The sequence below is a fragment of the Asparagus officinalis genome, chromosome 5 (assembly GCF_001876935.1).
Source record: "Asparagus officinalis chromosome 5, Aspof.V1, whole genome shotgun sequence".
NCBI lineage: Eukaryota > Viridiplantae > Streptophyta > Magnoliopsida > Asparagales > Asparagaceae > Asparagus > Asparagus officinalis.
In genome coordinates this window covers 72491928-72505873 of record NC_033798.1, presented here as the reverse complement: position 1 = coordinate 72505873, position 13946 = coordinate 72491928, and the positions used below count along the sequence as shown (strand labels likewise).

Below are 13946 nucleotides of genomic sequence, written 5' to 3'. Positions count from 1 at the left end.
TACTATTATTATATTTTATATAATTATGTATTAGTATATACTTCCAAATTATTATGTAACTATATATTATATATACATATAATATATGTAAATATATTGTATATATTTATAAGTTATAATTTGAGAGAGAGAATCGCATAAGTAGCGCGTTGCACGTTGGGCCAATGGGAAGAAGTAGCCGTTGTATAATACTATACTTATATATACTATATACTAAAAGAGAGAGTATACACACACACATATATAAGAGTATACTTATATAATAGGAATATACAATATGAAGAGAGAGTAATACTTATATATACATATATACTAAGAGAGAGAGTATATATATATATTATATATATATATATAATATATATATATAATATATGTATATATATAATATATATATATATATATATATAAATATAATATATATATATATTATACATATATGAGAGTGTATACTTATATATGTATATAAGAGAGAGTATTCTTATATATACTTATATAAGAGAAGTATCCTTATATATACTTATACATATATATACTTAATAAGAGAAAAGTATACTTATATATACTTATACATATATATACTTATATAAAGAGAGTATACTTATATATGCTTATATATCAAGAGAGAGAGTATATATACACACATATGATATATTAACATAATATAGAAATATATATATAAGAGAGAGTATACTTATATATATATATATACTAAGAGAGAAGATAATATACATACATACATACATTATATATATATAAGAGAGAGTATTCTTATATATTATATAATAGAAAGATACTTATATATTACTTATATCATATATATTACTTATATAAGAGAGAGTATATATATACACACATATGACATATTATACATATATAGAAATATATTTTATATACATATATTATATATATGCAAATTATACATATATAAAAATATATATATATAACATATATTATACATATTATATATATTTATATATACATAAATTATCATATATAATATAATACATAAAAATAAAAAATAAAAAAAAAAAAATAATCCGGGCCGGGCACAAAAAGCCGCCCGGAGCCCGGACTTGCCCGGGCCGGGCGCGCCCGGCCGGCCCGGCCGCGGGCTGTTATGGACACCCTAAGTAACGATATGAAAAAAAATTCCCTAAAATTTTTATGTATCCTCTGTGCATACGAGGGAGAGAGCAATTCTTCTCCAAATTGCAGAAATTTCCTAACCAAATTTCAATTCTTAATTGAATTTTAACCCTAGGAGGAAAAAAACACCCAATTTGATCCCCACCCTTTTGAGCCCTAATTTCTCCAAAAAATTAAAAAAACCAAACTCATCTTTTTCAGTTCAAATGAATGGGCTTAACTATCTGCCACGTAAGAAGCCACATGAGCATCACGTAGCAAGTCACGTGACGTTTAGCTGCTGGAAAAAGAACTCCGACTAAAAAATGAGCATGTTGTCACCGTCTCCAACTTTATACACCATATCGTCTCCAGAGTAAGAAAATATAGCAAATTTGTATTTATGGTCAATAAAATATACCAATCCAATAATTTAGAGCTTAAATATTCAGTGGTTTTTGCGACACTTAAATGTGTTAGATAGTTGATGGAGCTGGTAATGGACAGAAAGTAATTAAAATGAGTTAGTACATGGATGAAAAGAGTTTGTACTTGGCCATGAGGTAAGGTCCGTAAGGACATGGGAACATCTCTCCTTTATGTATAACTAGTATTTTTAGCTCGTGCTAAGCATAGTTTTATTGCAATTCATCTATATTTCGTCGTGTTTCAATCACTCTTATCTGAATACAATTTTAAAGATATAATGACTCAACCCCCTTTGAAGCGCGTGAACCCCACCCTACCCCACTCATTGAGGTTAGAGAACATGTCCTCACCTAGAAATAATGATACTAAACAACTTATATAAAGCTATAATTAAAATAAGATAATTTAAACTATTTTTTCATAAAAAATAAATAAAATGAAGATAATCAAAATATACTTCAATGCAACTTGAATGAAATTAAGATATAAAACAGTTTAATATTCAAAAAATATTATTTACAAAGGATGCATCACCAAAAAAAGTTATCAATCAATCAACCAATTATAGGATAATAAGCAAAATATTAAGAAAAGCTCTAATAATTTTCAATTATTTTTTATCCATCTTAATCTTCTTCTTTAAAGTTGAAAGAGCTAGTTCTTTGTCCATTTCCATAAAATAAAAAACATGTTTATATAGTAAATTTAATATTTAAAATTTTATATATATAAATTAATTAATGTATAAATAAGCCTACCTGATTATATCTTTGTTTTTTCATTGGTTGTAGGCGGGGTTTTAAATGCCAAAGAGTCAATTATAGCAATAAGTGATACATCTACAATCTTCATTTTGCTATTAGTGATGGATATCAGTGTGGATAAGTCTGGATTTAATTCAACAGTTTGATTATTAATAGTACCATCTTAATTCAATTCAATTGGTTTCCCTGCAGGCTGTCTAAAAATTACTGCAGATGATCGATTCTCACCAAGCACTGATAATAGAAGTTACAATTCAACGACTTTCAGAAGGTTACAATTTGGAGACTTTTACGACAATCAACAAATGTTACAATTCAATGACATTCACAACAACCGATGGAAGTTCTGATTCAACAACCTTCATAATCATCAACAGGAGTTACAATTGACGACTCTCGCATTCCAAGGAGTTGAGATGAAAATCACGATCTTTGCAATGCTCTAACTAGAGAGATTACAAATCAACGGTCTCTTAAACTCAAAATGCAGAGTTCATCTCTGTGTTTCCAGACTCAAAACGCAGAGCTCGTCTCTGTGTTCCAGACTCAAAATGCAAAGCTCATCTCTGCGTTCCAGACTCAAAACGCAAAGCTCATCTCTGCATTCCAGACTCAAAATGCAAAGCTCATCTCTGCGTTCCAGACTCAAGACACATGGCTCACCACTATGTTTTTCAGCCTCAAGTGCAAAACCTAACTCTGCATCCCAGGTTCAGAACACAGAGTTCGTGCCCAGAACACAAATTTTATATTTGACTCAGTCAAACACGAGCTAAACGGTTCTGAAACCATTTTTCACGATTTGAGGGGGATCACACCCCACTTAGGAGCATTTTTAGGGGTTAGTTACACCCCTTAATCCCCTATAAATAGCTAAAAAATCAACTTAAATGGGGATCTTTGGATCTTTGAGCATTTTTTGGATCTAGATATCGGCAACAGAAAGCTTGGAGCATCTTCTGGAACTGTTCTTAGAGCTTTTCTTTATTCTTGGCTATAAACCGACTTCGGTTAGATCAAATCAACTCTGTTACAGAGTTCTAAACTCGTATTGAGTTCTCAAACTCAATCAGAGTTCTTAAACTCGTGAGAGTTTTAAACTTGTCACACAAGTTCTCCTCAACGTCAATTCAAGGGGAATCAACCAAGTTCTACGAGGTGAAGCGTTCAAATCATCAATGGAATATAAGAATTAAGCTCCAATCGACACTAAGAAGAACCCAGTTTTAAACAAAGAGAAAGGTCTTCGTAGATCTTTCTCTCTTTTGTAAATTGGGAAACCGATAAGAGAAGTTGTAATTTCTTCTTCTAAGTCAGTTAGAGAGATATTATTATGAGAGATTATATTCGTTATTTTCCTAAGGTAGTTAAGGAGATAAATACAAATTTTATTCTCATTTCTTCTTCAATTTCCCCCACGAACAAAAGATGGCAACTTCGCTGGAGATGAGCTTTACGGATGAAGAAGTGGTGGTGCAATCCGACGTCAACCTCGCTGGAACTATGGTCGAAACTCTTGTTGTGGAGTTTGATCAATCCAAGTACGAGGAGGCACTCTCCTCCGGATCCATTAGCCCCAAGGCTATGCGTAAGGTCTGCAAAGTCTCTAAAGAGACTAAAGCTCCAATTGCAGCTGAATCACCAAAGGAAGGCCTTTCCTTTGTCAAAGATTGCTCGGACAACCTCTCCTCTATATGAGTGAGCTTAGCTTCAGCCAAACTCGTCAGTCGAGTGAAAGATTATATGCCCGCACCAACACAATGGGTATCGAGTCACAAAAGGCCCATTACGGTGATAAACTTGATCATTACAGATATTGATGCTGCTGCAAAAGCCTTAAAACAGGCTAAGAAGAACACTCCTCGACGAAGGAGAAGATCCATGCGATGAGCAAGTCTCCGAGAAAGTCGATCTTTTGGTCAACACGAACTTCATGTTTGTGAGCCAAAACACAACCCTAAGCTCGACGTTTCTATAAAATGTGGGCCTCGCATTCATGAGCCCAAGCATAAGCTCCATGAAAGCCAAGTTGAACGCAGCCCTCAGTGGCGCGTTGTTCAAACAAAATGCAGACCTCAGGAAAGCATTGATTCTCCAAAACACAGTTCTCAAGAGCGTGTTATTCAATCAGAACGCAGCCCTGAGGGACGCTTTACTCAATTAGAACACAATCGCGAAGGGAGCGTTTCACTAATAAAACACAGACCCCTGGTCTGCGTTGCTCAAACAAAACGTGACACTTGCATTTCCATTATTAAATGTAGTTCTTGCATTCCAAATGCTAAACGCAACTCTCGCGTCCCTTCTCCAAAACACGATGTGATATGTCGTGTACAAAAAGATCAACATGGGTTCAAGATTCATGTTCACCAAGGACCAGACCCATCTACTGATGGACAGGGGGTTCCAGCTTCAACCTCATGATCAGTGAGAGATTCTACCCAAGTCTTCGATTTAAGGGAGCTTTTATCGAGAGAAAGACTGGTGCAACAAGTCACTCATTCATGTCAATGTGAGCGATTTATTTCTGTGGTCCTCTCAAAATGCTAATGTTGTGCTTCTATGCCTAGGTGGTCATTGTTTGATCAATTGATGAATGTTGCTCGACCAAACAAATAACGACATCATTACAAGAGGAAATCTTCAGAGGCTAAGTATCCTGAAGTCACTATCAATGTGATCGTTAGAGGGAAGTCGTCAGTCCCTAGTTTTTATGAATCAGAGACGGATCATTCTTCGAGCATCAGGGAAATCCGAGATGAGTTCGAAGGAATATACCGGCACACTCGAACTCGGGCGGGAGCCATTCTTCCTGTAATTATCGAAGATTAGTTAGAGGAGTGGATTCTAATGATGAACACTCAGCCATGGCAGAGTCTTAGTCTTCAAGTTCTTTCATAGAATATGAGAGCTCTGTCTACATGGTAGGAAATCCTAAAGATCTCTCAAAGAGGTTGGATGAGCAGCAAGCTATGCTCCAAGCACAGCATGAAACCATCAATCAACTTCAAGATATGATGGCTCAGATTGTTGCAGATAGGGCCAATTATCAGAAAGCTCGGTTACAAACTCGGCAGGAATCCTCCCGGAAAGGAGGATCGTCCACATCCAAGGGGAAACAAAAAGTGAATGAGACCTCTGACCAAGAAGATCATCACATAGCATCTTCCTCTTAAGAAGAAAAAGAAGTCGAAAATGAGCAGAATCCTCAATCGGCCAAAATGGAAGAATTGGAAGCTCGCATTAACACCATTTCCAATAGGAGCGAGCTCCAAGAAGAAGGAGTTGTGAGGCCTTATTCCGCTGAATGGGATTCAGTTCCCTTTCCTCTGAGATTTAAGGCCCCAACTCTGTAAGCTTTTGAGAGCACAGGGTCACCAAACCAACACATTTACTACTTCTAGTCGCAGACTGGATATGTGATATCAAAAGACGTCATATTGACTCGTTTGTTCATTGGTACCCTCAAGGGGGTTGCCTTTAAAGTGTTTATGAAACTGCCGGCTGGATCTATTCAGAAGTACGTGGATCTAGAAAGGCTGTTCTTGGCCAGTTTCTTTAAAGATAACACTGAAGTCTCTATCCCTACTCTTCTTGCTACCAAACAAAGGAAGGGAGAGTCTATCAAAGCCTTTGTCAAGAGATTCCGAAGCATGGTTTGCAATGTCCGTCGGGCATGCCACAATCTACGCTAGTGAAAACCTGTTGGCATAATTTGCAAACTCATCTCTTGGCGTAGATGGGGGTCACGAAATGTCAATCCTAGAAATAACTAGTCTCCCAAGGATAGCAAGTAGAAGAACTTGTTGCCTGGGTCAAAGCAGAAGAGACCAATAAATAGAAGCAACCGACACAACGCAATCAAGGCAACGCTCCTCGATTAAAGGGAAAGGATACGTTAGCCACTAATACCAATACTCGAGCACCACCTGCCAAGTAGGGTAAGACATTGAGTCAACCAAGAGCACCCAAGCAATACTCTTTCAAAGAGGACCATGTGGACACTCTATTCTAGATACTTTGGAAGAACAATAAGTTAAAACTTCCTGAAGTGAAGAGACCGGAAGAGGCATAAAAAGTAGACGATCCCAACTACTATCGCTATCATAGAATGCTTGGTCATCCAACAAAGAAATGATACATTATTAAGGATATTTTGCAAGCCCTGGTCGACGCCGATGTGCTCAAGTTGAAGCCCGAACAAAAGATCATTTCTACCAATGTGATATCGGTCCAGTTCAGAGACTTTCCACCCGTTGCGACTCCTAATAAGGTTATTCCTATCCCTAAAGGAGAGCTACACTTAAAGAATACTGACATTCATGATCATAAAGAGAAAGGGTTGGTACCCCTTACTACTCCGAAAGGAGAGATAATGTGGGTCCATCCCGACTTGCTTGAAGATCAATAGTGGACAAGCACATCAGCAAAGAAAATGAGATGCAAGGCTAGACCATCTAACATGATTAGCCCCTTTCTAAATAAAGATGATACACATCTGGTCCCCCTCACTGACTCAGAAGAGGAGAGGATTATCCTCGCCGCCGACCAAGAAGCAAACCCTGGAACATGCACCAGATCAGGGAGGACATACTTGAAAAAGTATGATCAAGTGGGTCAAGGAGCAGAAGAACATGCTGAAGAGGTTGGGGGTTCTAATCAAAAGAAGCCTACAGACAAAGGGAAACAGAAGGAGCTCTGCTATAACAAAAATCTTCTTCAAGAAGATGGAGGATCGAACACTCCATTCTATTTCATTGTTCTGGCACAATTAGCCAATATTCCAGCTAGAATCATCCTATATGAGCTCTTATGTCTATCAAAGACAACGAGAGAAGCTCTGATTGAAGCTTTAGTAGATACTGAGAGCTTATTACATAAGTTATTGTAGTCCCAGAAGTTACTGAAGGGCCTTCCTGTGCACAATGCTTACAAGATGTAAAAAGTTTGTCGTGCATATCATTCACACAAGAAGATATACAAATCAAGCATAAGCATGATAGGACACTATACTACACAGGGTAAACCTGATCTTCCGAGATCAGCTGTGTCTAGGTTGATCTAGGCTCTGCACTCAGCATCATGCCATACCGGGTCATGCAAGTCCTAGATATTCCCTTGCACCGGTTGAGCTCTACCCAGACAACTATCTTCGGTTTCAATGCCAACGACACTCGACCCTTGGGCAAGATTAAACTCAGATGCCAAATCAGAGATCTCAAGTCCAAAGTGATTTGTTATATCATAGATGTGGACACGTCCTACAATCTATTGTTAGGACGATCCTGGATTCATACGAATCGCATTGTCCCGTCTACGTACCCTTCATCAGGTAATGAAATATGCCAATGATGAGGGGAAAAGTCAAAACCCTGATCGCAAAAAAGCAACCTTTCAGAGGTGTGGAGAATTTTCATATCGACTCAGTCTTCTATTTGTACTCCTAGGAGCCAGAGCAGCCGAAGGAAGCCGCCGATAGTGGTAACGAAGCGAACATCGAGCTCGAGCCCGAGGAATAGTGTCCGTGGAAGTTAGATCTGAATGTAATGAGCCAGAATGAGCTAAATAATAATGATGTACCGAGTGAGGGTGAGTGGTACGTTAATGAAGATTTTAATTTGACTTACTTGTCTGATGTGTCCTCTGAATGTGCGAAGACAGAGACTGATACAGATGCAGGTATAGAACCTTGGCATACACTGTTTGCTGAGGCATCACTCGATTTGCTGCTCAAATCATCCTTCGCTACATTCAAAGAGAGGGAAGATGTACAGAAAGCCTTCTTCATGGTCCCATCTAAAAAGAAAGGCCAAAAGTCAATCTATTTCCGTAAAGTTAACTCTGAGTTACCTAAGCGGGAAAGTTCAGATGAAGATTTTGGAATCCCACAATTTTATTATTATGAACCCAATTCTATTCATCTGATGAGAAGAATGGGTTATGACTTTGATAAACATGAAGGTTTAAACTTAGGGAAATAAAGACGAGCACCAATCCGATCTTTTACTCCAGAAGGAAAACCTCCTGATTATTATCATAAAACTGGAAGAGGGTTAGGTATGTTTCAAGCCCTCTCTTTTTAGAAAATAAAGTCGATGGTTGTCTATGGCAATACCATTCATCTGGAACATCATCATGGGAATCCGATATGAGCATCAGAACATTCTTTAAAAACATGTCTGTGAACATGACTTCGGCTAGTCATCCAGATGAAGATGAAGATGAGGATGATGAAAAGTTGATTGAATCAACCAACGACCCTTGGATCAAATGCCTTAACATTTTATGGGACATGCGCTTCGAACAATGTGAGCCGCCCACAGAAGATAAGGTAATTCAAGTCAACATGGGAGATAAAATCCATTCCAAGCCAATCTTCATAAGTGAGAGTTTATCTCCATCCGAGAAAGACGACCTCATATCTCTCATCAGAGAATATATAGATGTCTTCGCTTGAAATTATAAAGACATGCCCGGTCTTGATCCTAAAGTAGCCATGCATCGTCTTAACATTAATCCGCATGTGAAGCCAGTTAAGCAACACCAACGTCGGTTCCGTCTAGAGATCATGGAGGCAATTGAGTCAAAATTTAAAAAGCTTATCGACTCGGGCTTCATCAGGGAGGAACAACATCCTGACTGGGTGGCTAACATCATTCCTGTGCCTAAGAAAAATGGCAAGATCCGAATTTGCATTAACTTTCATGACCTAAACGCTGCATATCCGAAGGATGAATTTCCACTCCCCATCATAGATGTCATGATCGACAATACTTGTGGGTATGAGAGGATATCTTTTATGGATGGGTTTTTAAGATATAACCAGATTAAAATGTACCCTGAAGATGAAAAACACACCGCTTTTAGAACACCACTGGGGGTGTACTATTATACGGTAATGCCCTTCGGACCGAAGAACGTTGGTGCAACCTATCAGCGTGCCATGAATACAATCTTCCACTAACATCTACGCAAAAAGATAGAGTGTTACATGGATGATATTGCAGTAAAGAGCCAAAACAAAGGCGATCATCTTGCAGATTTGAAGATGATGTTTGACATCATATGAGCGCATCAACTAAAGATGAATCCGACCAAATTGTTCATGGGTGTCCAGCGGTAAATTCCTGGGATTCATAATCACATCTAAAGGGATTTCTCTCGATACAGAAAAGGTTCGTGCTATCCAAGAAATGCCACCCCCGAGAAACATCAAAGAGCTCAGAGGCTTGCAAGGTAGATTGGCGTATGTCCGGAGATTCATATCAAACCTCTCGAGATGCTGCCAGCCCTTCACCAAGTTGATGAAGAAAGGAGTCTCATTCGTTTGAGATGAAGACTGTCAAAAAGCATTTGAGGAGATCAAGAGATACCTCATGCAACCACCTGTCCTTGTGGCCCCAATATCAGGAAAACCATTCATGTTATATGTGAGAGCCATGAATCATTCTCTTTGAGCTTTGTTAGCTCAGAACAATGACCAAGGACATGAGCAGATAATCTACTATCTTAGTAGGACCATGATCGGAGCTGAACACCTGTACAATCTAGTAGAAAAAGAGTGTATTGTCTTAGTATTCGCCGTTTAGAAAATGCGACACTACTTGGTCAGACAATCAATTCATGTCATCTACAAGGTGAATCCTTTAAGGGTGCTTATGACGAAACCCTCTTCACTAAATTGCCATCTAGAGAAATGGGCGATACTCCTGTTGCAACATTCCATACAATTCATGCCTCAAAAGGCTGTTAAATGTAGGATCTGGTCAAATCACACTAAAAACACCAGAGGGGGTGGGGGGGGTGAATAGTGTTTTATAAAATTTTATGCAAAGTAGATAATAAATTGCAAAGAAGAAATGACAATCACAGAAAATCATCAATACAAATACAAGGATTTATACTGGTTCCACCTTCCAGTTGTACATCCAGTCCCCCAAGCAAATCCCGCTTGAGAGTTTCGACTATGATTTTGAATAAACTTACAAAATCAAAACTCAAACCTGACCAATTTGTAAGACCATGCAAATTGCAACCAATCTCTTCACCAAGAGACTACACCTCTCACACTTGAGAGAATCCTTTCCTTGAATCAACGTACAAATCTCCTATAAGCCTTGATAAGTTTGTGATGTGCAACAGTGGCTTATAGACTCTTTTGTTCTCTGAATTCTTTTCAAAATCTTATATAAATGAAGATGAATAATAGTTGTTGCAGAATTTTGTTTTTCTTAATACTCAAGTAAAAATCAGATTTTCTAACACTTGAGTTTCATACAAATTTAATCTTATATGTATATTTTCGTGATCAAAAATTCTAACCTTCTAACCTATTTATATCCCTTGAAAAGACACATTTTTGAACTCATTAAACGGATATAAATGGCTAAAAATTATTTTAAATTCAAAACTGAAACGTTCAGAAAAACTGTCTTAGTAGTTAACTATAATGTTCAGTAGTTGACTACTCTGTAAAACAGAAAGTCTGTAAATTAAAAATTAAAGATGAGTAGTCGACTATAATTCTTAGTAGTCGACTACTCTGTAAAACAGATATTCTGTAATATAAATTTCAATGCTCAATAGTCGACTATAGTTAGTTATAGTCGACTACTCTGTAACACAAAAGTTATGTAAATCAAAATTCAAAGCTGAGTAGTCGACTATAATCCTGAACTTTATTCAATATCTACCAGAACTTTATTCCATTAATTAGCTCATCAAAATTTCTATTACACTAAATGACATTTTCTCAGTGGGCATAGGTACAAAAAGAAAGGTGAAATACAAAGTGCAAAAATTGCCACTAAATGACATTTTCTCAGTGGGCATAGGTACAAAAAGAAAGGTGAAATACAAAGTGCAAAAATTGCTTGCCCTCATCTTTTTTTTCATAGATCAGCTTTCTTTTCTCTTTATCAATACTTACCCTTGTACAATCTTTAAAAACACTATCATGATTAACAGTATTGTCTAAAGATGATGAATGAGCATATGATTGGAAAAATGAGTAGATGTGGATGATAATGGAGCATGACAGTCCTAATCTTCTTTGGATTTGGCGACGTTTCTACCCCTTCTTCTACGAGGTCTCATTTGGAACCTGAATCTGGAGTTGAACCATTACCACTAGTGGGAGAAAGCTGCACCCCACTAAGATTAGGACTGTAAAATTGTGGAGGCAAAGTTAGATTATTCAGCATGTTCGTATATGACCCCAGATGATGGTGTATTGGAAAGTAGCTACTATCATGGAATGACATATTCGGGTATGCTTAAGGTGGTTGAACAAAGTACGACTGCTGCAATGGAAAATACCCATCATCGCCGTGATGCACCGACTAAGGGGGTTGAGGTGGTTAGGAAGGTGATGGAACTACTCCCTTGTCTTTTTGATTATCTCTCTGTGACGCTACTGGTTTCAACAAGGCTGCAGTCCGAGGTGAAATCAAGAATGTCAAACCTGCCATGCACTACACCGTGCAATAACATGTTTCACCATCTTAATAAATATCTATCTAGTAGAATCAATAATGGGTGTAGGTACAAAACAGGCAAAAGCGAATATACCGAAGAAATATTAAACAACAGATACTCTGAAGAAAAATAATCACCACTGATATGAATAAATAAATCTTTGAGAAGAACTAACATCTGAGCTGAATACAAATATCTCGACATAAAAAATCAAATGAAATGACATTTAAAGCACCTCGCCTTTACAAAGCTAGAAATAACATCTCAATGTTCATAAACAAAACCATCGTGGAGTCCTAACAATAAACTGCTAATAATATCTATAAATAGCTGCTAGAATAACTCTATCAAGCTATGGCTCTCCGTGCACCTGGCTCGTTACCTGAAAGTGGGGAAACAACGAGCGTCAAAGCGCTATAGCAAATAACATCTTAACCAACCCATATAGATAGTCAAAACATCAACTCTGAAATAAAAATGAAAGTTTGATATTTAGGAATTTACAACATATGCGTGGGTAACTCACAATCCCATAAGCTTATATAGTAAATAGCTAACTATCAAATCCAAACTACAACGTGGAGTAATGACTCCATCTCCAACCATACCATAAATGATCTGTCATATGTCAAATATGAAATTCTGAAATAGCTCAAGGTTCAACACGAGGACTGTACGTAGTAGATTATAGTCCAACACGAGCACTGTAGTGGATTATCTCTCCCACTCAATAATGTATTATCAGCCATTACTAATTAAATAGATAAAGTCAGATAACTGAAAGAATAGCGACATGAATTCATAGATTTAAAGCAGAATGTAAATACTGGAAATAGAGCTATTTAGTACATATATGAGCATAAATAGAACATAAATAAAAATCAAGTCTCTGTGGTTACACCATGATACTTATCACAGTAGTCCACCAACATCGCCCAAGCAATGTTATCCCTAAGAGTCTTCCACTCATTTCTTGATTCAATTTGCTCTCTTTGGGTTTGATTTTGAATAAAATCAACTAAATTAGTGTCATTCTCGAAGGCCACCTCACCATCAATGTCTTCATTAAATTGATCATTGTTGAGTAGTTCATCACTTAGATCCATAGTTGCAATGAAATTATGGAGTACCGAGCATGCCAATACGATATCTACTTGTATAGGAAAAGGATAATGTGGCTTAGCACACAAAATCTTAAAACGATTCTTCAATGTGCCAAACACAGATTCAATCTTAAACCTCAATGAACAATGTCTTAGATTGAATAATTCCCTTTTATTCTTTGGTGTTTTACCTTAATGTTCTTTCAAATGATATCGAGCACCTCGGTATGGAGAGATAAAACCTGGCATGGTTGGGTACCCAGCATCACACAGATAGTATTTGCCTACAATTTTATTATAAGAAAATTGATAAGTCAAGTTTGAATATTAAACTTATAAAATTTTAAGTTAAGTCTTTATTTAATTATCATCATAGACTCTCAATCCATGTGGTTGTCGTCTAGACAATGCATCCTGAAGAATTCTATAATCATTTGCAGACCCCTCCCAACCTTCTAGAACATATGTGAACAGCATGTTTGGGGTGTAAGCTGCAAGCACATTTTGTGTAACACATTTGCGGCCTCGAAATCGTGCAACAAGATTAATGTGAAGCATTGCATCAACATGAGTCCCATCTATCATTCCAATGCAATCCTATAATACGTATATCACACATCTAAATTAAAATTTACTTACATTGATTATACAAACAAATGTGCTTAAAGTGTAGATTTACCTTGAAATAAGGGTAGTATAGTGGGTTGTTAACGATCTCTTGGGGAATGTCATTGGGAGCTTGTCTCATGTACCGTCCACGCAGGCAAATAATTGCTTGTAACACCTTGTTGAAATATCTACTAACTGTCTCCCTTGATCTTATAAAATGAGATCTGACACAGCGATTTTTAGATTTATGACCCAGAATGTTCAGTGTCATGATAAGTTGTTCTTCCACCGTTACATTCTTTGTGTCTTTTAGCAGACTATTGTTCCTTATTATACTCGCTAGTTTAACAAAAGCACCACTCCGCATTCTAATATAATTCACGCAACTATCACTAAAACCATTATAAATTCGCTCTATGTACTCAATTCTAGCTCTCTC

General features: G+C 37.1%; 1 protein-coding gene across 1 annotated transcript; it reads right to left on the bottom strand.

Annotated features, from left to right (window-relative positions):
- LOC109842001 lies at nucleotides 12677-13646 on the bottom strand. Its single transcript, XM_020410924.1, has 4 exons — nucleotides 13578-13646; nucleotides 13277-13495; nucleotides 13120-13182; nucleotides 12677-13027 (listed from the first exon to the last, which is right to left on the bottom strand). Exons 1-4 carry the CDS (start codon nucleotides 13644-13646, stop codon nucleotides 12677-12679), a joined length of 702 nt encoding a protein of 233 aa, XP_020266513.1.

Bases quoted from the DNA above. Each gene is read 5' to 3' on its own strand.
- LOC109842001 (XM_020410924.1), bottom strand. From the start codon at position 13,646: ATGAGACAAGCTCCCAATGACATTCCCCAAGAGATCGTTAACAACCCA. The intron at 13,496-13,577 runs GTAAATCTACAC...TACGTATTATAG, and splicing joins TATACTACCCTTATTTCAAG to GATTGCATTGGAATGATAGA. The intron at 13,028-13,119 runs GTGCTCGATATC...TTGAGGTTTAAG, and splicing joins TTTTATCTCTCCATACCGAG to ATTGAATCTGTGTTTGGCAC.